Genomic DNA, 25,295 nt, shown 5'->3' on the forward strand with positions numbered 1-25,295 from the left:
GTTAGTGTTCAAATTTTTTATGACTAAAAATGACTATTTTTTATTATGATATGCTTTGAATTTTTTTTCAAAATGGTGAATTAATTAATAGTCACTTTTATACACAAAACTGTGTTTAGAAGCTATTTATTTCTATACTATTCTTTTATCTTTTTATTTACAGATATAGATATTGAATAATCAGTGTGGTATTAAATTGTTATATATGCAATTCATTCAGAATAATAACATAAAGTGCAATTTAACGGGCATAACAGTAACTATAATTGGTTTGGATGTCTTAGATTTGCGGGTTGGGAATGTATGTGATTTTTTAGGTATGTGTTAGTCAAAATTGTTAGGATTGCTGGCTCTTGTGTGTATGTTAATGGGATAGTTTCGATTTTAATTAAATATATCTGAAAATCTTTACCCTTTTAGTTATTTATCTTTAAAATGTGCACCCTCACAAATCAATAATTAATCTTTTATGGTGGATGTCGAGTTGAAGACATAATGAGATTTATCAAACTATCTTAATTCTTCTGTCTCTACACGTTTGTTATCTTGGAATTTATTTAGTTTAATTTAGGCTTGTGTTTATATTTAGTTTAACAAATTTAAGTGTTTTCAAGATTACATTTGCTATATATTTTTAGAAAAACTAGACAATTAATAAATTGTTAACCAATTTTTAACCAAGTCATTTTTATTTTTATGCACTGTTGTTATTTTTGCTTTTCTTCTTCTCCTTTTTTTCTTTCTTTTTCTTTTACATTATCATCGTTGCCATTATTATTACCACCGCTTTCTCCTTCTCTTTCTCATTTGATTTTTATCTCTTCTATCTTTTTTCTTTTTGTAACGATCTAATTTCTAGCACATCATAATCGCACTAGAAATAAGGTGTTACCAACCTATTCTCCTAAAACTCTAACTCCTTATTAATATAACATATGAGCCTGGTTCGCCGTTAGAAACATAAATGCATTTTTGAGGTAAGCTTTTCTTTGTTTTAAATGCATTGCAAATGATATCAGTCATACACAATAAGTTATAAATCATAATAAAAAACGTAAATAAACTTAATTCACAACATAGATACGTAAACTTCATACAAACAGCAAGGAAGAATAAAGTAGCACTAGTCAAACAAACGTAAATAGTATTAGTCCAGAGTTAGACACCTTTAGTATATTACATATATATAGTACAGACTCCTACTTATATATGACATCCTGAGTCCTAACCCATCTAAAAAATTTCTATTTTGGAACTCATCCTAGATAAGTCTTATCTTTCAAGAAAAATTCTAACAAGAAGAGGAAAAAACACTCTAGGCTCTATAACTTCACATACCATCAGATATCTTTTAAATGTACATATACTTTAAGTCTAGGATGTAGCAAAAAGAGCGGCACCAACTATTTAATGGGAGTTGCTATCAGCTCTGCCTGTAGGAACAGTGAAGGGAAGGGAGTGAGAACCTATGGTTCCCAGTAGGGTACTAACGAGGGTAATAAATCCTTCATTATCATAGGATAGCGATCTAGCGTAGAAGTAATTGACCGCGTAATCTTTTTTATCCTAGATTATATAATCTTACTAATTTTTACTCCATAATCGATTTAGCCTTATTTTTCTTTTTATGTTATTCCTTACGATTTGCCTTTCATCTTCAACTTTAAGGTTAATCTCATAGTAGTCAATCATTAACAGACAATCATAGATAAGCCACACAATCAAAATACAAGCAAGTCATAAAGCACAACAACAAGAATTCAAGCATAATACAAGATCACAAAAATTATGTTGCAGACAAGTATGATGCATGTCTAGCCTTATATAGGCCATGACTTATGCATCGGTTGACTTTCCAAAACCCAACATTACCTGAGCGCTAGTCCTAAACATGACTTTTTAGATGTTCAGTTGTACAAGCCTTTATGATGAAACCATATCAGTTGACTTCTAGAATTGCAATAAGCCTTATGACATAGACATTCAGTTAACTTTTCTTTGCACTAGTATACTTACATTTGAAAAATAGTTCTCAGTTTGTGAACATCCTTACTATTATATTCAAGCACTGAGTAAGCGGGACAAAACCCTTGACTTTGCCAGACATTTAGTCATTCATTTAGCATTTTCAATCATTTCATTCATCTTTTTCAGTTTTCTATTTTTAGTTATTTAAGTCTTATGAATAGTGCCATTCAGTTGACTTTCAGTTATCTCTTACTTAAGTCTTATGGTTGGAGTCATTCACTTGGCTTTCAGTTTTTAGTTATCATTTATCATTTCCCACTTATTAATTCTCACTTCTCTTTTCTCTTTTTCATTTATTAACTATTCTGTTCTCAATTTCTATTTATTCTTTATCAGTTTAATTCCTCATTTCCCAATTATCAATTTTCAGTTATCACTCCTCATTTTAACCTTTTTTCATTATTTGTCTTCTTCTCTTTTAATCATCAATTATTCTTTTCTCAAAAATCTATCTGTACCTTAAATCTATTATGTAAATGAGTTTTAAGTTCTTGGCTTTAAATTACATTTTCTATACTTCTTTATTAAAAATTACCATTACGCCCATAATCTTCTCTTAATTTTATCACTATGTCCTAAGCTTTTATTATAATTATATTTATGTCCCTTATACTTTATTTAAGTACATAATTATTCCTTAACTTTTCATATTTATATTTTGTCCCAGAGTTTTTATCTATTTATATCTTAGCCCCTTATCTTTTTTATAATTACACTTTTACCATTATACTTTTACATAATTACCTTTTTATCCCTAAAATCTTGAATGAATATTTTTACCCTCACATATTTTATTAAATGACCATAATATATCCTTGTGTCCTCAAATCACTATTTTAACCTTAATCTTTTATTAAAAGACCATTTTGTTTTTATTAATATTTTACCTTATCACCTTTTTCTCTTGGACTAAATCTTCTTCTACTCTTACTACAGCATTCCTTTTTCTTTTCTCTTTTATTTCTTGACATCTTCCTTAAGCTTTTTTTTAATCTTTTCCAGCAACATTGTTTCAATGTATTAAACTTTCAAATTTACTTCACAAATTAAAATTTAAACAAGATTTGAACAAGGTTTCTTATAAGCACCTAGCCAATTCAGCCATGGTACTTCTAAGAAACATCAAGCTTTAAGTTTGCAATCAACATACAAACATCACCAATTAAGCATTTAAATACTCAATTTTATTCACCAAAAATAAAATCATTAATTATAGATCAAACATACATAATCATACAATTATTTTAACTAAATCCTTACTTTGATTCCAAACCTTTTAATCACTTTTTAGAAGCTTTTTAACACCAAATTTTACCTATATTTTAATCAAAAATAATTTTTAACACAAAGAAACTCTTAAAGCGAATTGCTCATGAGAAAAAAAGGAGAGTTTTACTTACCCTTTGAGTTTGAGACTTGTGGCTTTGAATTTCTTATAACACCTAGAGCATGATTCATACAAGGAATAGAACAAAGTATGATTACTCCTTTAATGTTCCATCCAATCGAACCTTTTCAAACAAAGAGAAATAGATTTTCTTCACCTTTCAAGTTAGAAATTGATTGTTCTTTGTTCCTTGAGGCTTTTAGATAGGATTTCCTAAGCAAAAAATCAAGAACATGAAGTTTCCTTCATGACGACCATATGGCTGAATTTCAAAAGAAAAAAGGAGAGTTATACTTCAATTTACTTTCAGAAAATTGATATGAGGATGAAAAAAAAGATGAGAAGAAGACTTTAATCGGTTTAGAACTTTGATTTGAATTTTGAATCCTTCATTTACCAAGCTTGAAAGTAAACTTCCATAAAGGTTTTTCTTTCTTTTTTCTCTCTTATGGTTTCATGAAACTTTAAGAAAGTAATTTGGAGGAGTGAGAGAGAGAGAAGATGACCGAAATTTTATGAGGGATAAAGATGAACTCGAAATAAAAGTTAAATTTTATGAATAATTATTAAAGATAGATATATTTGATGGTGAATTTTAGTATACAGATCAAAATTGGTACAGATTTAAAGATTTGCTTACACCACACTTTCTAAAGCCACACTTTAAACCGTAACTCTTCACAAAGAAAAGCGTCACCTAATGGAAAAAAGTAAATTAGAAGATTTAAGAGAAGAAATAATCAAGTTATCAAAATTAATAGATCAAAAATTAATGATTTTAACAAATGTTAACTGTAATGACACCGAATTCTTAAAATCAATACAAAATGATTTTTCTCAAAATCTTTATTTTACTATAAGTTTTATTGAAGGACTTCAAAAACCTGAAAAAACTTATTTTTCACACGGAATTTCTAAGAAATGTTACCATGGAAATGATTCCCCACATCTTTATCATACTTTTAACCCACAATTAAATTCTATAGTAGATATGCTTGAAGAAATATTAGTATCCATAAAATTTCAAAGAAATAAAGAAAAAGAGAATCCCAAAGAAGAAAAAATTTCAAAAATAATCAACATAACAGATCTAAAAGTAAAACCACCACTAAAATTATGAATATTGAAGAAAAATTAGAAGAAGTTACAATGCTTTTTAAACAATTAAAAATGGCTCAAGAAAATAATATTATGGAACAAGGATTTCAAATAGAAGAAGAATTAGTAAATTCCAAAAATATAGAAAACGAAGAACACATCCTAGATTATTCAAGTGACGAAAAACCAGCAATTCCAATACAAGTAAAAAATGAAGCTGGAACATCTAAAGATAACCAATCTCAATATAAATGGGAAACAGGTTTTGATAATTATGTTTTAAAAAAGGGTTTATAAATAAAGATTCAAAATATACAAAAATACCATCAAAATACGTTCCTAAATCCAGGAAATAGAAGGAGAAAGAATGCTTGATTTAGACTGTAAAAAGAATGAAAAAGAAATTTTCGAAAATTGGTTGAATTCCTTTATTAGAAGCTTTTACTAATCCAAAGCTTAGTGAATTGTCTGGAAGAGATATTTAGATTACATAGGATTTCATACTAAAGGAATTATAAGAGATATGACATCAATAGAAAACCAAATAATAGAAGAATTAGAAACAAAAACAACAGCTTATGATAAGATATTATATATAATGATGATTCTATATAAAGAATTTTTTGGAAAATATTATAGATCATAGACAAGAAGTCTATAATAAAGAATATCAAGAAGCAAAAAACCATTTAGCTAATATTCAGATATATGATTTATGTAATGTGGAATCTTATATATGTGAATATAGAATACATTATTACAAATTAAAAGAAGAAGATAAAATCATTATCTCAGTATGTATAACAAAACTTCCATATCCTGCTAATGAATTTATAATGGGAAGATTTATAAGAGAAATAAATAGAGGAACAATTGAAAATAATTTTGGTGGAGCAACCTCTGCAATAAGAGGAAATAAAAGAACGTTGTATGCAAGAAGCAACTCAAAAAAGATTTGCAAATATAATTAGAATTTGCTGTCAGGATAATGAAGAGATACCTCAAAATATGGTCTTAATAAAAATTTTCAAAGAAAAAGAAAAATCAATTAGAAGAAGAAAATACTATCCAAACTGGGAGAAAAAAGAGATTTTAGGAAAGAAAATAACAATAAAAACAAAAGACAAAGAAATAACTATTGCCCGAATAAAAAAGAAAATTGTAAATGTGGTATTGCCAAGAAGAAGGACACTACGCAAATGAATGCCCAAAAAAGAAGGATAAAAAGGATCTTACTAAACAAATAGAAATTGCTAAGTCTTGTTTCATGGAACCATTAGAAGAATCTGATGATAACTTAGACTATATTTTTGAATGTCTCAGAAACAGACTCAGAGACTGAGTAATAATGCTACATTTATTACTATAAAAATAACAGAAAAATTTATAAATGCTTTCATAGATTCTGGAGCAACACAATGCTTTGCTAGTTCAAATATAAAACTTGATTGAAAAAAATTAAGAAACCATTAAGAGTTAGAATAGCTGACAAATCAATACATAAAATTGACCAAAAAGCAGAGATGGTTGAAATTTTTATTCAAAATTATAGATTCATTGTTCCATCTATATATATGTTAGATTCTGGAATGGATTTTATCATAGGAAATAACTTTTTAAAGCTATATCATCCATTCATTCAAGAATTAACATATATAGTTTTAAAAGCTCCACACGATTCTTCAATAAATCAAAAATCAAAACGTATAAAAATACCAACTACTACTATAGATAAGATCTTAAAATTTAAAATATTTTCTATATTAGAAACATGTTATTTAAATCTATACTTTCAGATAAATATTCTAAAAAATAATCTTGAAATAAAGATAGAAGAACTTTTGGATGAAATTTGTGCTGAAAATCCTTTAGATATTAAAAATACAAATAACGAATTAGTAAGCATTAAATTAAAAGATCCCACAAAAGAGATAAATGTTCCAAATAAAATTCCTTATTCTGCAAGAGATAGAGAAGAGTTCTCACTAGAATGTAAAGATCTTTTGGAAAAAGGAATTATAAGATTAAGTAAAAGTCCTCATGCGGCTCCAGCTTTTTACGTTGAAAACAATAAAATTAAAAGGGGAAAACGAAGAATGGTAATAAACTATAAGAAAATGAATGAAGCAACTATTAGTGATGCTCATAAACTTCCAAGAAAAGATTCTATTTTAGAAAAAATCAAAGGAGCAACTTGGTTTTCATCTCTTGATGCAAAATCAGGATATTGGCAACTTCGTTTAGACGAAGAAACAAAGAAATTAACTGCTTTTACTTGTCCAACAAAGAATCAACAAGTGTGTTGCTCTATGAATGGAATGTATTACCATTCGGATTAAAACAAGCCCCAGGTATTTATCAAAGATTTATGGAAGAAAATCTAAAGGAGTTAAATGAATTTGTTTTAGTGTACATTGATGATATACTAATTTTTACAAAACAGGATAAAGAAGATCATCTTCAAAAATTATTAATAGTTTTAGAAAGATGTAAAGAAAAAGGATTAGTTCTTAGCAAAAAGAAAGCAAGAATAGCACAAAACAAGAAATAGAGTTTCTTGGATTAATTCTATCCACTGAAGGAAAGCTAAAACCAAAATGTTCTAGAAAAACTAAAACTACAACCAAATGTTCTAGAAAAAGTAAATTTATTTCTAATAAAATAGAAGATAGAAAATAATTACAAAGATTTTTAGGGTGTATAAATTATATTTCTGATCAAGGATTTTTAAAGAATATAACAGAATACACTAAAAGCTTATTTCCAAAAATAAGTACTAAAAAGAATGGAAATAGGATGAAAAAGATAGTATACAAATTCAAAGAATTAAAGAATTATATGAAAAACTTCCAGAACTTTATCCAGAGGAAAATGACTACTTAATAGTAGAAACAGATGCCTCAGACATAACCTGGTCAGGATGTCTAAAAGCTAAGAAAGCTATAAAAAGCTTAGAACAAGAAAAAGAATCACTAGATTCTAATATCCCCCAAAGGAATTACTTTGCAGGTATATTTCAGGAACTTTTACTCCAACAGAACAGAGATACCACTCATGAAAAGGAAACTCTGGCAGCAATTAAATCTTAAGAAATGGAAAATCGATTACTACCCAAAGAATTTACATTAAGGACAGATTCAAGTTATCTAACAGGTTTTATACGATATAATTTAAAAGTTGATTATAATCATGGACGATTGGTAAGATGGCAATTATTCTTGTTACAATATCTAATAAAAATTGAATATATTAAGGGTGACAAAAATGTTATTGCAGATACATTGACAAGAGAATGGAGTTCGTCTACAACGCATTAGATCAAGAAATTCAAAAATACGAACAAGAACTCGAAAAATGCAAGCATTGTCAGTAAATAAGGATACAAATCCAATCCCTCAAGAAGGCCATCGAAGCAATGAAATCAACACAACAACCAAAACCATCAGAGTTCAGCCAGCTAAGCGTGGTGGACAAATCAGGTGAAGAAAAAATTCCAGAAAATAAAACAATTGCTGAAATTATCAAAAAATCCACCCAAGATAAAAAATATTATGTAATTTATAATGGCCCCATGAAAGGAGTATATGAAGCCTGGGAAAAAGCAGCACCATTTACACATCAATCAAGGATAATTCATAAAGGAGGGTTTTTAACACTGGAAGAAGCAAAAGAATCCTTCAGGGAATATGAAGCTCTTCATCCAGAGCAAACCCTAAAAAGAGCAGATAAAACTCCAATTCAAACCCAGAGAACAGGGATAATAAGAAACATTCCTACAAGGGCTGAAATCAAGGAAAAGAAAAGGGTCTGTAGATCAAATCTCAGAGAAACCCTTAACATAGTCCTAAATTGGACTGAAGAAAAAAGGGCAATCTTGGGATATTATCCTATTGCCAAAGAACAGTTAACAAAGCTGGTTATATTTCCAGATGCTTCCCCATCTGACACCTATCAGTTTTTCCAGTATGGATTAATTGATACAATATTAATTTTTAATGATTTAAAAATTATTAGTGAGTTTCCTGCAGGATTCGTTGAGCAGTAAAAGATTTAAAAATATGATTGACAACGTAAATCCAAGGGATATATCCCTAAAATTTATGAATAGTCAACTTATTTTTAATGAAGAAGAAGAATGCTTGGTTCTAGCACATCAAGTAATCTTCATGTCCGTCTTCCCAGGAAATTTTCAACCAATTGATCAAGTTCAAGATTTAACAATCTACAGTCATGAAGGAAGACTAGCCAGCACACTAGCAAGGGTCTTCGAAAGAACTCAAAGGATAACAAGGGAATCTCACACAATAATCAATTATAAAAGCAGAAATACTTTGCTTGTATCCAGTAAAAGGAATGAAATTGAAGAAAGAGAGATGGGACTCTTAGTGGAATTTGAATCAGCATTCTACAACTTATCTGGGCTCTTAGAAAAGCTCCCCGAAGGGATAAAGAGGAATCTCTGCTATTTGATAAAAGACAGAGAAGACCACAAGTGCCAGCTATGTGTCTCAGAGTTATCTGAAGAAAGCAATAATGAAACGGAATCAACCCACATGATAAAGGAAGGAGACAACATATCTGAAGGCCACATAATGAAAGAGGAGGACAGCACATCTGAAGCATCTCTCAACATTATTGCATAATGACGTAAGCGCTTAGGTCATAGAGCACCAACAATGTAGCTGGTGCAAGATAATAAACAATGACGTAAGCAATGACGTCATAAGAAGGGTAAGGATGGAAATTGTCCATCAGACCCAACCATTATAAATAGGTTGCTTAGGCAATTGTAGAAGGCATCAAACCATAGAAAGCAGGAGGCTAAGAGTACTCATATGCTAGGAGAGCAAGGAGGAAGCTGCCGAGGCGATTCTATAGTTTGAAGAAGAATTCCCTTAGGAAAAACCAATTCTAAACTCCCCTCTGGAGTTAGTATCTACAATCTCCCCTCTGGAGATAAAAACATCTTATGTAAATATTCTAAATAAAGGAAGTTTTTCTCCAGAAAGGTACGCCTTTATCCTAATCTCATAGTTATGAATTATTTAGAAAGTTAGAATTAACGGAAGAATCTGATTATTATATTATCTGCCTTATAGATAATGAAAAACAGGCTGTTCTAAAAACAGAATTAAATCTCAAATCAAATGAAAATTTTAATAAACAAAATCTTTTAAAAGAAGTTTTTAATAGAAAAATATAATATACTATGGAAAAATTCAACTTGAAGCCCCTATAAAGATAAAATCCGCCAATGGAGAACTTGAGATAGCTTTGATAAATGATGAAGAATTTAGTAAACAGATTGAAAAAATTAAGGATCAAAAAAAAAGATCTAAAATGGATGGATTCATATTAGTACTATACAAGTCTTAATCAAATCTACATATATGAAAGGAATTAATTCACCAATAAGTTTAGCAATCTGTGACAAAAGAATTACTGATGACCCAATAGATCAAATAATTGGAATTGTTCATGGAAACTTGACAAACGTAAATGTAAATTCAATGCCCATCTTGGATATGCTATACCTTTATCAACTGAAAATCTTGGAAGATCTATAAGTTTGGCTTATAAATTTCACAGAAAAAATCTAATGGAACAACACGATGAACCATTTTCAATTACATATGCAATATGCTTTAACAAAGCCATCATAGTATAATATTTAAAAATAGAGAAAGATTATGTCGATGAATTATTTCAGAAAATTGTAAAGACAGAAATACCAAAATATAAAGCTATTGAAAACTCAGTTCTTTACTAAAGAACTATCAGAAAAATTAGTTTCATCAAATTTTCAAATAAGAGAATCCAAAATTAATAGCCCGTTATCTAGTTAAATAATCTATGACAAATTAAAAGGAGAAGTTGAAGAGTTAGAAAAATTAATAGAATCTCTAGAAAATAGTGATGAATCGATGATAGAATTTGTAGAAATTCTAAGATAAATAATGAAGTATACAAAATTGAAAGACCAGAAAACAAAATAAAAAGAAAAAGGGCGAAAAAATTAAAAATAAAATAAAGGAGTATAAAAGGGAATTAAATAATCTTCAGTTCGAAATTATGACCTTATAATAAAAAGGATAGAAATAAAAACAAATATAAAAGTTGGAGCTAAACTTAAAAAATCTATAATGCCTAGAACACCATATTATGACCTAAAAGAATTAAAGCTGTGAAAGAAAAAATGGAGAATGAAGTTGAAAAATTAAAAAATATTAGAAACAACAGAAAGTGTAGAAATAAAAGAAGTTTTGAGGATTTGAAAAATTATATTAAGAAAAAGACAACAGATAAAAGATTTTATATACAATAATCCATGCAAAAAAGAATATTATAAACTAAAACAAGATTGAAAAACTATAAAAATGAAATCAGAATTAGTAATAGTAGAAATGGTCAATACTTTTGATTATAAAATTGTAAATTATAAAGTACTACCAACCAAATCTATACAAATTATAAACTTATTCGAAACAAAATATGAAGAGTTAATAGAAATTTTGAAAAAGAAATTACATTTTAAAAAATTGGTATCAGAGCCAAGTTAACGATTAAGAGTAACACTTTCTCTTTAAGCAACACTTTTAGTGACACGCTTTTAAATCAATAAAAAACAAAAATCTGTAAATCTGTACAAAAGTATATTTATACAGTAGATGGACCCATATTTGATTCCATACTTTTACTTTATTAGACTAAATATCTTATATATTAGTATAAATGACACTCATATCAATATATTATGATTATCACTATTCTAGAATATCTCTAGAGTGTTCTAGTGCCATAGTACTGATCTGGGAATATCATAATAATTCTTACTGGTTGAACTTTGGTTTCTATTATTATATTATTATCATAAAATATTGTTATAATAAAATATTAATATAATAAAATTGTTATTAAATAAAATATTATTATTTATTTTTCTATAAATTCAAAATTGACTCGTTAAACAAAATCTAACTATATCACTCAAATATTGTAAATTTTTAGCATATGAAGCCTGAAAAGTCCGTTATTGAAAATCTAGGTTATTACACATAATCATTATCATCATCATTAAATATCACACACTTAGTTAACCGACTCACTCAATTAACAAAATATATTTAAATATGTTTTATATTTAAAAGATATATTAAATTATTGTAAATAACACATAAATGACTAATTCTCTTATATATTAGTTCAATACCGCACAATTATTTCAGTGATAACAAAGATACATTATTTAGTTAGAAATGGCATAGGAATTTTTTGTAAATGACACAAAAAATCTTTAAAGAATCACAAGGCGAAAACCTAAATTCACTCAACTAACAAAATATATTCAAATATGTTTTAGAACTAAAAATATATCAATTTGTTGCAAATGACACAGGAACAAATAGTTCAATGATAAGAAAAATACATCATTTAGTTGAAAATAACATATTAAAAAATTTTTGTCTCACGGTTAAGAATTTTCGGTGTCAAAATAAAAGAATTCCTGTGTCACAGTTAAAAAATTTCGTTGCTATTTTTCTGATAAATTCTACATAATTCAAAATTATCATCCTTATTTCACCCTCTTAACCAGAACATATATCACGATTAAAAAATGTTAGTATCAAAATTAAGAAATTTTATGTATCATAATGCTTTTTTCTGATAAATTCTGTACAATTCAAAATCTTTTTTGTTATTCTTCTTTTTTATCATCTTCTTTTTTTTCTCTTCTTTATCTTCTTTTTTTATTTCACATTTTCATAATTTTTTCTGTTTCATCTTTTAACAAGAATAAAAATAAAAAAAATAAAAAAAATAAAAAAATCAAACAAAAAAATAAAAAATATTGCAATAATTATTTAAGAAAAGAAAAGAAAAAGAAATAAAAAAATCATCAACAATAACAGTAAAAGAATCACGATGATAAATGTGATTTTTTTAAACCTATTTGAATTTGGTTATTTTAAAATTTATATAGGAAGTATATATTCTACAGAATGAAATATCTATAAAAAAATTAACAATACTAATACATTATATACTTAATCAAGTATATTTTTTGTTTTTAGCATATGTAAGAAATTTAAATTAACCTTATTATGTTAATTTGATTTAAATTTATCTAACGTTTAACATAAGTTTAAATTTTATTCTTACTATTAATTTTTTTTATTTTTTTTATTATAAGTACTGGAATTAATAGTCAAAATCGTCCCTGAAAGATACCCCAATCTCTATTTTGGTCTTCGAAAGACAAAATTAATCGAAATCGTCCCTGAAAGATACACGACTTGGTCACGTTAGTCCTTCCGTCAATTAAAAGATGACGTGGTGGGTTAATGCCACATGTCACAAGATGATTGGTTGACGTGTCAGATCAGTGACACCTGACACGCCACGTGTCACTTGACATGTAAAAAAGTTATTTATAATCAAAATAGTCCTTGAAAGGTCAGATATAAGTCATTTTCATCCCTAAAATTTTAAAAATTAATCAAATTAGTCCTTATATAAATTTTTTATTTTTTTTTCATAATATTAAATTTGAAATATTTTTTGATATTACTAATTTTAATAGAAATGTAATTGACAAACAAAACATTAGTAATTGTATCTTTTCTTCTTAAAATTTTTTTCAATAAAATTATCTCTCTTCTTTAATTCTTCTCAAAATCTCTCTTATTCTTTTCTATTCTAAAACATTTTTCTTACATTATTATATTTTGCTGGCATATATATATACTCAAAATTAAAATGTATGTATTTGTTAACCTAAATAAAGTTATATGCTCAAAATCAAAATTTATGTATGTTAACATAAACAAAGTTATACCACTATTTTTTTTCCAATACGCTATTACTTACATATAGGATGTAATGGTAGTGATATTAAAAGAAAAATGATATAATCTATCTCAAACATATGGAACACACAAAAATTTATTATGATCTTTGCATGTAGTACGCTTAAGAAGCAATTTGTTTAGCATATATAATGATAATAATAATAATAATAATAATAATTAAACAACAAATTTTTAATATTCTGTAAAGTTTGAAATTGAAGCAAAATTTGTAGATCTTCTTGAATTTTGACTCTAAATATTACTACCATTACATCCTATATGTAAGTAATACCGTAACGGAAAAAAAAAATATGTAGTAAAAAAATAGCGATATAACTTTGTTTAGGTTAACATACATAATTTTTTATTTTGAGCATATAACTTTATTTAGGTTAACAAATCATACATTTCAATTTTGAGTATATATATATTATATATTATATATATATATATATATATATATATATATATATTCCAGCAAAATGTAATAATGTAAGAAAAATATTTTAGAACATAAAAGAATAAGAGAGATTTTAAGAAGAATTAAAGGAGAGATAATTTTTTTTGAAAAAATTTTTAAGAAGAAAAGTTATAATTACTAATTTTTTGTTTGTCAATTATATTTCTATTAAAATTAGTAGTATCAAACAATATTTCAAATTTAATATTATGAAGAAAAAATAAAAAATTATATAAAGACTAACTTGATTAATTTTTAAAATTTTAGAGATGAAAATGACTTACGTCTGAATTTTCAAGGACTATTTTTATTATAGATAACTTTTTTACATGTCAAGTGACACGTGGCAGACACGTTAACCAATCGTCTTGTGACACGTGGCATTAACCCCACCATGTCATCATGCCACGTGGCACTTAACATGACACGTCATCATCCCAACTGACGGAAGGACTAATGTGACCAAGCCGTGTATCTTTTAGGGACGATTTCGATTAATTTTGTCTTTCGAGGACCAAAATGGAGATCGGGATATCTTTCAAGAACGATTTTGACTATTAACTCATAAGTACTGAATTGTTATCATCGTCTCACCATCATCACCTCTCACACCATCACTGTACACACCATTCCCTTTATCTAACACTACCAGTACACCCATTATCATCACCTTTAACTCATCGCCAGCACACCTCACCCACTGCTACACCACTCAAATTTACATTGTCAGCAAGCTGAAGAGTGAAATTGATGGAGAAAAAAAGAACCAAACAACTTTGCTTTTAAAGGTAATGGTGTCAACGATGACAGTGAATTGGGGTGGTATGATGTGGTGTAGGATAAGGTGCAGTCGGGTGGAAATTTGATAGTGAGAACCAGATTTGTTGATGTGATGGTCACCATGATGGATGATATGGTAGAAACAAGTTTGTGAGTATCGAACCGCTGAGATAACTAATTTAATAGTTTAATGGTTCGATTGGAGTTGAACCGTAATTGAACTGATATAATTAAATATAAAATAAATATATATTAAAATTTTAATATAAAATTCAAATATTTAAATATAATAATTTTTAAACTAATAAAATTTAAAATTTTATAATTTTATAGAATAACTTGTTTATAATTTATCTTTAAAAATTCACAAATATGAACAAATAACAAAGTTTATAATAAAAAAAAATCAAAGTATACATAATTAACAAATACATTCCACCAACAAAAATAAAAACAAAAACAATAACAAACTTTTCAACTAAATAAAAAATTACTACTCATCACAAATCATAATCATAATCACATATCAGACACCACCAGAATTCGTTAAAAACAATCAATAACAATCCATATTCCTGTTAACAATAATCAACAGTCAAAAAAATAATCAGAAAAAACAATTAGCTCACAAATGAAATTGAAGAAGCAATGGAGAGCTGGAGGCTTATCAGCGATGACATGGAGCAAATTCGGAGAGAGAGAGAGAGAGATAGAGAGAGAGAGAGAGAGAGAGAGAGAGAGAGAGAGAGACGCCAAGGAGAAAACAAACGTCAGTGATGTAGGGAAGAGAACTGCGACATAGCGCCGATGAGAAGAACAAATGCAAATTACAGGGAGGGATCGGAGAAATCCATGACAGATCTGAAACATGTCAGCGAGAGTCAAAAGTGAATGAAACTGAGTGATGCCGACAGGATGAAGATGCTAGTTCGACTGCAACGTGAGTTTTCTGTGAGAGGGGCGTGCCGCCGACGTGCCTTTACTGTTTGCTTTGATAGAGTTACAAAAATTAAGGTTGGATTTTGGGAAGAGAGAGAGAAGAGAGAAAGGGATATGTTTGCTTCTAGCTGCACAATTTAAAAACTAGGGATTTTGGGGAGATAGAGATGGGCTTCTGGCCTTCTGCCCGTTTGGGCTTTCTTTTTTTTGGGAAAGAAATCATAATGACGCTGTTATAATGTGGAGGGTTAAGTACGATTTTGGTCCCTAACGTAGAGTTCAAAAATTTATTTCGTCCCTGGCCTTTTTTTGGCTACAAAATGGTCCCAAAGATTTAACTTAGTTTTAAAATCGTCTTTTTTACTAAGTTTTTATTTTTATTACCAAATTATTCCTAACTAAAAAAATATAAAATAAAAAAATTAAACGGGGAAAGGGGGAAGGGAAGGTCGCGCTTTTGGGGGGGGGGAGGTGTTATTTCCAAGGAAGAAGGGGAAGGGGGAAGTGAAGGTAGGGAATCACTACAAGAGACACGCCGAATAGTGGCGGTTTTTTAGGGATTTGTGGCGGTTTTTAATTGCCGCGAAACAAAATTTCAACGGTTCCACAAGCGTTTTCAATTAAGGGGCGGGGATTTGATTTTGCGACGGTTTTGAAAAACCGCTGGCACAACCATTGCAAATAAGTGAATTTTAAAAGAATATGATTTGCAGCGGTTGCAGAACCGCCGCTATTTTAGTCAGTGAATTTAAAAAATTGATTTTGCGACGGTTTTGGAAAACCGCTGGCACAACCACTGCAAATAAGTGAATTTTAAAAAAAATGATTTGCAGCGGTTGCAGAACCGCCGCTACTTTAGTCAGTGAATTTAAAAAAATCTGTAGCGGTTTTAAAACTGCCATATATTTGGGTGGATTTTTTTTAAAGATGCGATGGTTTTGAACCGCCGCAATTATCATACACGAGCTTTAAAAAAAACACACCAATTATGAGTGATATTATTCAAATTGTAAAAACTTTCTAAGAACTTTCCAAAAGCCATTTTTTTGTAAATAAAAAAATACTTAATCAATTAAATGTAGAATTGTAGCTACCAACACATATAAAGCAAATGTAAATGGTTTGCCAGCATAACCTTTCCTTTAGGTTTTTTAAGAACAAATTCAGCATACAAATCCTTCAGAGCAATCATGACTATAATTATCAATGACCCTATAATAGTTCCCTGCAAAATAACACGTTCCTTCAATCAATCTAACAATGTCATGGAATACAAAAAAAAGTCTATTTATACAAGTTGACATATAGATTAAACCAAACATGATTAGAATATTGCCTTCAAAACTTTCAGAAGTTATAATCTCTTGGGAATTCGGCATTTAATACCGGAAATTATTAGCAAGTCGATACATCCCATTGCCTCTCCCAAAATTAAAATTGAAAGGAAAAAAAGGGTAATGATATACCCTCCCACTTCCTAAATATCCTCCTAATTCCTAAATAAGGTTTAAAAAGAGAAAAATCAAAATGCCAAAATTAAAAAAAGCAACCACATTTTTTTAATCATGGTTACATGAACTATTCATTGGACCTAAATGCTTGGCATATTAGATCTTAAAGTTGTTAACAAACGCATAGTTTACAGAAGTCCACATCACAGTAGCCAATTCCAAAGCTCAAAAAAATAAACATGACAATATCAAGTTATGCCGTTAGACTAGTCTTCAAGTCTAAAACAAAAATATTTCAAGTGAAATAAGTTACTATAAAATGCTGAAATACTAAAACTTGATAATTTTGTTAAATTCTGAAACAATATTATATTCAATTTTTAGTGACAAATATAATAAATAGTGTTAGATGATTCTTATAATTGAAAATCACAATTTGATCAATTTTATGCAGAAGATGACTCAAAAGTCAACATATATTGGCTCTTAGGTGCATGCAAAAATAGACTGCTAATTCATACGTGAAGTGGTGAATAAATTTGTACACACAACAATACAAACCACCACAGTTCTCAATCACTGAATCGGATATTCTACAGAATTTATTAATTCGCTGTCTTCTTACCTTCTTGTTAAGTCTTCTTGGTATCATAGAGCTAAGGTCACGATTTCATTGCGGCTCTTGTTCCTTTCCATATGGAAAAAAGAAAAACAAAAAAGAAATAAGTAAGCCAAATATAGAGTATCTAATAAATTCAAAAACACCAATCTATATGTTAATCAAAACTAACATAGTATCTAATAAATTCAAAATAAAAATGCATTAATAGATAATTGAATTACCAAAAATGCATTTAGATACAAAATGGCGTCAATGATGCTGGATTGATAAGTGGTAATTAAATATCAAAGCCTACATTAGAAATTACGTTTTTCATATTTAAAATCGCTTCAAATAGCATTGCTTTTTATAAAATCATAAAAAGAGAAAAAGTATTCAAAAAAAGAGTGAATAACACACAAGAAGAACACTAAATGGGGGAGACAAACCTGCCTTCGAAAGGGAGTTCAAATACTCCTTATAATTTGCTAATTATCCATCCCTAGTATTGAAGAGTAAAAAAATGATGGCCACCACCTCTTTAGTTTCCCTTGTAGACAATAACAGATTTTACTCTAATAATTCAATGATTATAAATAAAACTGGAGACATAATAATCAAACCAAAAGGACAAGAACATACCTAAATATTCAAGTTGCAAAATAATTCAGTGACAGTGATTAATTAGTACTATAATATTGTGTTCTTTTAAAACCATGTCAGCTATCTCTTTGCAAAACTCATGTGAAAAACTTTCATGAAAAACATTCCTACATTGTCTTTTCTGCTTCTTCTGTGGATTGCATATCACTCAAAGCATGGTCTAAGTCTAATCTAAAAATATTTGCACAAAATTCTAATGAGAAATGTTTGTAAAACATTAATACTCTAAGAATTCAATCATGGAAAAAAGTTTAAATGTATAATCATGTGATAGGCCATGTAAAACAAACGAACCTTAAGAAACATTGAAGTAGATTGTGCCATTGTGGATCTTTAAATATATTTCCAAATCTAGCTACTTCCATGAGAAACCACTAAGCTCATCCCTACAAATTGTCCCAAAACCAGAGATAAATAACATAAAAAAAATTTCAAAACTCTGCAACGCAACACTGCTCTTTAAATGCACTAAATCTTTTGTTAGCCTCAACGAGATTAATTTGCTCTTTAAATGCACTAAACCTTTTCTAAATTCTTCATCCAATTTCGTATATACTACTACATGATCTAGAAGAATTGCATAAAGTTTCAAAAAGGGGGAGTGATCGAAATTCAAACTCGATTCTTACAATCTTCTATACTTACACTTATGCTCCCTTCAATTGCAACAAAAATCACTTGTTAACAAATTCATTATTAATCAATAATTTGACTTGCTTAATAAAAAATTCAACAACTGCTAATTCAATTAGACATATCTTCCTTGAAGCAACATGGTTATTAAGCTCTCAGTTACTAAGCAAAGTAAGATAAAACCCAAATCTCATAAAAATCCATAAAAATAAACTAATTCCAAAATCTAAAAAGATAGAATGACCGTGTTTGAGGAATCATTGTCATCATCCTCAACCATATTTTTGAAGTTCCAATCAAAGGAGAGGACATCCGAAGGCTCTAAGCAGGGCACCATAGCAGCCAGGAAAATCAATGTAATAAGTGTTGTTTTTCACATCAGACTGTTAATGAATGCATAAATTAGACAAAACAAAAAAACAAATAATTAATGCAAAGAAATAGATAGGAAGCACAGAGAAATTACCATTAAAAGAAACTAACAATGATAAAAATTACTTACGACAAAGCTATCCAGTTCTCTTGCTGCTGCAGCCTAGACCAATGAATTTTATTTACAGCACTTGATACAATCCATGCCAATGCCACACATGCACCAAAAAAATAATCTACCAATTCCCTTGCCCCTTCTGTAATAAAAACTTTTAACTATCACTGTACCAACCTAGTTCTTGGGAGACTGGGACAAGCAGGAAGTTAATAACCTTTAAATCTCAAGTAACTTTTTAAGACTGAAAAGTAACCTCAAATTGAAGGTGGCACCCTCTACATAGAATTTTGAGGAAAAAAAATTACATAGAAACAGATTTAGACATCAGATAAAACCAATTAAGATATATAAAAAACACAATCAACACATAGAAACTTGGAATTGGACTGCGAAATGGGTAACACAACACTGATATAACACGTTCATTGTCCATTAAGCCAGATGCTCACAATTTGAATTTTCAAATGGGTTCATACTAACTAGCTTACTATGCATGGGGTTGTCTGATTTTACAATGGGAGAAGAAACTTCAACAGAGGAAAAAAACAATCATAGAAGATCTCATACCAACTATTCTGACTTCCTAGTCAGTGACAAGTCAAGATTACTCACCTGTAAACGCCTCTAAGTATATGAATATTAGCTCATTTTGTCACTCTCTCACACAAACTTACATGAACATGCACACTCTTTTTCTGAGACTTCTTATTCTAGGTACTCACTTAAACATCAGAGCTAGATCAAGGAGTCAATCTCTTGATTGCATTTACCCATGATTTCCTAGACATAACCAAATTTGTCAATCACTTGATTACATTCACCCCATGATCACCTAGACATAACCAAATTTTGTCAATCTCTTAATTATTGCTATCAAGCCAAGAATATAGTACCTTGGCATAACTGATTAAGGGATTAACTATCAAAGCCCTATCTTCCCCGAACCTGGATAGAATGACTAGTAGCTAGCAATTATATTTAATAATTTTAACAAAAACTAATTCCAAACATATGATTGCCTACAGAGATTTCAAGAAAAATACAATGACAACATGGTTATTAAGCTCTCAGTTACTAAGCAAAATAAGATAAAATCTAAAGCTCATAAAATCCATAAAAATAAGGGAATTCCAAAAACTAAAAAGATAGAACCACCATGTTTGAGGAATCATTATTAACATCCTCACTCATATTTTGGTCCTCCCTCACAAATTAATAATCTTTTACTAAATCAACATCAATTACTGCATTTAGTGAGAAAAAAAACTAATAAGTATTTCATCAAATACCTGGAATGCTTGAGAATTTCAAACAATTCAATTAAGAGAAACTAAAACTCATTAAATATTGTTATATCAAAGAGCAAATCAATCAGAATATCAGAATAAAAAACAAATAAATGAATAGAAAGGGAAGGAGAAAGACACCAGAAATAGAAGATGAGTGGAAAAAAGAAGAGAGTGCAAAAATTGATAGCTTGATAACGAAGAGAGCAACGACGTCGTTGGCGGAGGAGATGTGCTGAAGGAAGATGCGCTTTCTCTCTCGATCTCAGAAACTTAGGTCGCGACCAGAACGATCGAAGGGCAGTGCGTGGGTGACGGATTGAATGGAGATTTGTTCGCGGGATTCGCAGGTAGAGGTGGACTGAATTGGTAGTGAGAGAGGATACACATTCATGGCGAAGCAAGGAGATTGAGCAACGCCAAAACTCGATAAGATGAGAAAGGTGCAATTTTGAATGCAAAGGAAAGGCAGAGAACCCTTAGAAGTTATTCACCATATTTCAATCAGGGAGGGAGAGAACGGATTGGGGTTTGATAAAAACCTCCCAAATTAAAATTGTCTAGCTGCGCACTCAAAAACCTCAAGTTGAACCGCCCCAATTCTTCCATTCACAGCGGTTTGATAAACCGCCCCCAAATTACCGCCGCAAACCTCCGTGTGTCTTGTAGTGAATCTCCACATCGCCGCCGTTGCTCCTCGCCATCGTCATTGCTTCCTCGTCGCTGTTCCTTTCTTCGTTAGCACACACTCACACTAACGTCAAGATAGGAGAGAGCAGAGGGAGAGAGAATGAGAAGAGAGGAACGGAGCCTTTCTCGTCACCACACCCGGGCCCTCGTCGCGATTCGCAGCACCGCCAACCACCACAGCGCCTTTCTCGTCGCGATTCACAGCCCACGACCACCGCATCGCTGTTCTCGTTGCAATTCCTGGCGTTGCCACCACTGCCGCAGCCCTTTCCACGCGATCCGCCACCACCACCGCAGCTCTCCTCCCCTCGCGATTCGCAGTTCACTGCCGCACCCCTTCCTCCCCCACCACCACCGCAATGCTGTTTCAATTTTTTATTCCTTTTTCTTTAATTTTTCAAATTTAAAGGAAGGTGTTTTGCTTCTATTTATTCCATTGTTGTTGTTGATACTTCTGTTTGTTTATTCCTTTTATTCCATTATTGTTGTTGATGCTTCTTGTTGCTTCTACTTCTGCCTGCTTCTGTTTTTGTTTCTACTTCTGAATCTGCTTTTGTTGTTGTTCTGATTTCATTATCTATTGTTATTGTTGTTGTTGTTGTTCTTCTGGTTGTTGTTGTTCGATTGTTGTTATTCTGCTTCTGCTTTCTACTTTTGCCTGCTTCTGTTTTTTGCATTTGCTTGTGCTTCTGTGATTCTGCTTCTGGTTGATTTTGGGAAAGAAGAAGGAGGGGTATTTTTGTCCAAAGATGATTTTAAAGCTAACTTAAACGTTCGGGACCATTTTGTAGCGAAAAAATAGTCGGGGACAAAATAAATTTTTAGAGTCTATGTTAGGGACCAAAATCATACTTAACCCTAACGTGAAAAGCAAATCGGCCGATTCAGTCAGTTTACTAATTAACTGTCAATTCGATCGGTTTTTATACTAATTTTTTGCAAACCAATTTTAGATATTAATCACACCAATCAAAAGACCGGTTCCTGAATAATTCGATCAAACTACCCGGCCTAATCCGATTTTTAGAACATTGAATAAAAGGCAAATTAGAAAATAGAAGATAATAGTAACCGAACCCACAAGTATCATTCTCTCCAATCAATTAAGACAGGTAATTACTTGATTCAGTGAGGGGGCGGGTTGTCTTTGTGGCTAGTTTCACTACAATGTGGGATGAGATACGTACAAGCACACATGCACATACACGTGCGCGCCTACGTGTGCACACATATATAATTACAATAATTATTATATATTAAAAATAATAGAAAAATAAATATAAAAATATAAGATTATAAATTACGATTTTAATTGAATATATATATATTTTTATTCAAATACATATATGATATTACTCAACGGTAAGGTTAGAAACTTAGAATACATATGGGCTGTGATGAGTATTAGAGAAAGTCCTGTACCACTCTGATGATTTAGTGTTGATAAGTTTCTCATAACAAAAGAAAAAAAAATAGAGAACGAACTATATTTTAAATAATATAACTTTTTTTAAATAAAAATTTTAAATTTAAGTTTCAATTTTTAACTTTAAAAAAAATTAAAATACATATTTTCAAAACCTACGCGTAAGAGTAGTACGAGTTCTATATAAGATAGAGTAGGGTGAAGTGGATTGAATAGTTCAAAATTCGTCTCTACTTGTCTCTTTGTCAACCTTAAATTTGATAATATGTAGATTATAGAAAAGCAAATGTAGCAATTAGAATTGACATTTATTTCGAACACTAAGTATAAAATTAAATAATATTAAAAGTTAATTATAATTTTAAAGCTTGTCATCAATGTGAGTGAAAAAAATGCATATTTTCTCCTTTATTTTATAACTAGTGTATGACCAGACGTTAATCTACTTTTTTATTTATTAAATTAAATGTATGTAAAAATAATAGATATAGCATTGCCCAAAAATCCAAAATAATAAGCATCTTATTATACTTAGAAACAACAAAATATAATTTTTATAGATTATATCAAATAAATATATTTTAGGTTAAAAAAAATGGTCTATCTTAGTTCATATCCCGTTATAAATAGTTGTATAGATTATTAATATTTCTAATGCACGTTCAAATACTACACTCTAAAGGGGGGCCAAAATCAACCATTTTCATGGATAAAACAACTAAATTGTTTAGGGGAAAATAAAGAAAAAACAAAAAGCCCTTAAATTTTAATTGGACTGACGGTAGGTGAAAGAAGAAAGCATAAAAAAAAATAGAAATATGAACTACTTCTGTTGTTTCTTCAATTGTGTATAGTATATTTATCAATTTCCCTTTGAATGTTGCAGCTTATCACAAATGATAAATTCATCAGTATTTATCACCGGGTGTTATCAAAGAAAACAGGACCAAGAATTTCTATAGCAAGCTTCTTTGTGAATGCACAGGATCCAGTTGAAGGTACTCCTAAGGTCTATGGTCCTATCAAGGAACTACTTTCAGAAGAAAATCCTGCAATCTACAGAAAGGCCACAATAAAGGAATTTTTAGCAAAATATTTTGCCAAGAACCTAAATGGGAGCTCTCAATTGGGTTCTTTTAAATTGTGAATTCAACACGTTATTACACTACTTTTTATTACATGTAGTGGCCTAATTCATCGGAATAATAAGTCATCATCATTTCCTTTGATAGTTTGATATATGGCTTGTTTCCCTTCATAAATGACCTTAATGTAAGAAACATCTCAACATCATATTCTGACGTTAGGAAAGAGCATATTAAAATGTTAAATATTGTAATTAAGTCATCTCTCTTTTTTTTTTCTTTTTTTTTTTTTTTTTTATAGAAAAGGGCATATTGAAATGTTAAAGAGGAATCCTTCACATACAAGTAGTGTTTTCCCATACAAGTCATACAAGTCATTTATTTCTTCTTCTTTTTCTTTCTCTATGCCTCCTCTTTTTCTTCTCCTTCTTCTTCTTTTTTTGTGCCTCTTTTTCTTCTTCTTCTTCTTCTTCTTCTTCTTCTTCGTTTTTGATGTGTTTCATCTTCATCATCGTGTTTTTCCTCGTTCTTCTTTTGATTTTGCAACATTATGTATTTTTTTTCTTCTTTGTTTGATTTTTTCCTCTCAAAAAGAATTATGAGAATATGAAATAAGAAAATGAAGAAGAAGAAGAAGCTGTAGAAGATGAGGAGGAGAAAGAGGAAGAGTTCTGAATTATGTATAAGGTGTACTTCAACGAATTTTGGGTGTATTTTTTAAATCCTTTGGGTGTATTTTCGTAATCCTTTGGGTGTATTTCTATAATCATTTGGGTGAATTCATGTAACCGTTTGAGTGTATTTCTGTAACCGTTTGGGTGTATTTCTGTAATCGGTTGGGTGTATTTCTGTAATTATTTGGGTGTATTTCTGAAGTTCCATTATCTTCAAAATGATTTCAAAGCTTGATTTCAGAAATCATGAAAATCGAAAAAAAAAATGAAGCAAGAATACCAATGATAAACGCAGATAAAACAACGAATGAAAAGGCAAAGAGAGAACGAACGAAGGAGATCGAACAAATTTGACAAGAAACTCGTTTTTATGGAGGAAGAAGAAGAAGAGTAGGAGAAGAAGAAGGAGAAGAAGAAGGAAGAGGAGGAGGAGGAGGAGAAACGCAAAGCACGCCATGAAAATTGTATATGGGCCAGCGTGCTTTTTGTTAAGTTTCTCCCAACTTGTATGACTTGTAAACCAAATAACATGTATGTGTAGTACTCCTCAATATTAAATATCTAATTAACCAACGTGGGACCAGGGTCGCTGAAGGGGCCAGACCCCCTCAAGTCTCGGAGGATGCCTTTGTGGACGTAGACAGCAGCCAGATGCAAGGAGAAAAGGATCTACGGGATTGAACGTGTCTGTATCGCCATTACTCCATGTTATTCTAATACTGAGTCTACTTCTAATAGAACAATCGACATTAGGG

The 25,295-nt window shown here is 30.0% G+C and overlaps 1 protein-coding gene across 3 annotated transcripts in view; it reads left to right on the forward strand.

Annotated features, from left to right (window-relative positions):
* LOC130973860 (1-aminocyclopropane-1-carboxylate oxidase homolog 12-like) overlaps window positions 1-24,112 on the forward strand; it is a 35,287-nt gene extending 11,175 nt beyond the window's left edge. The window contains exon 4 of one of the 3 annotated variants that reach the window (XM_057898546.1): window positions 23,668-24,112. In XM_057898546.1, the coding sequence (XP_057754529.1) occupies window positions 23,668-23,928 (261 nt within the window). In that variant the 3' untranslated portion in view covers window positions 23,929-24,112. Of the gene's footprint in view, window positions 1-7,789; window positions 8,483-23,667 lie in introns of those variants that run through there. The other 2 variants (XM_057898545.1, XM_057898547.1) reach the window with 2 other exon arrangements.
* Window positions 24,113-25,295: the final 1,183 nt, after the last annotated feature.

The sequence above is a fragment of the Arachis stenosperma genome, chromosome 4, assembly GCF_014773155.1.
Source record: "Arachis stenosperma cultivar V10309 chromosome 4, arast.V10309.gnm1.PFL2, whole genome shotgun sequence".
Taxonomy (NCBI): Eukaryota; Viridiplantae; Streptophyta; class Magnoliopsida; order Fabales; family Fabaceae; genus Arachis; species Arachis stenosperma.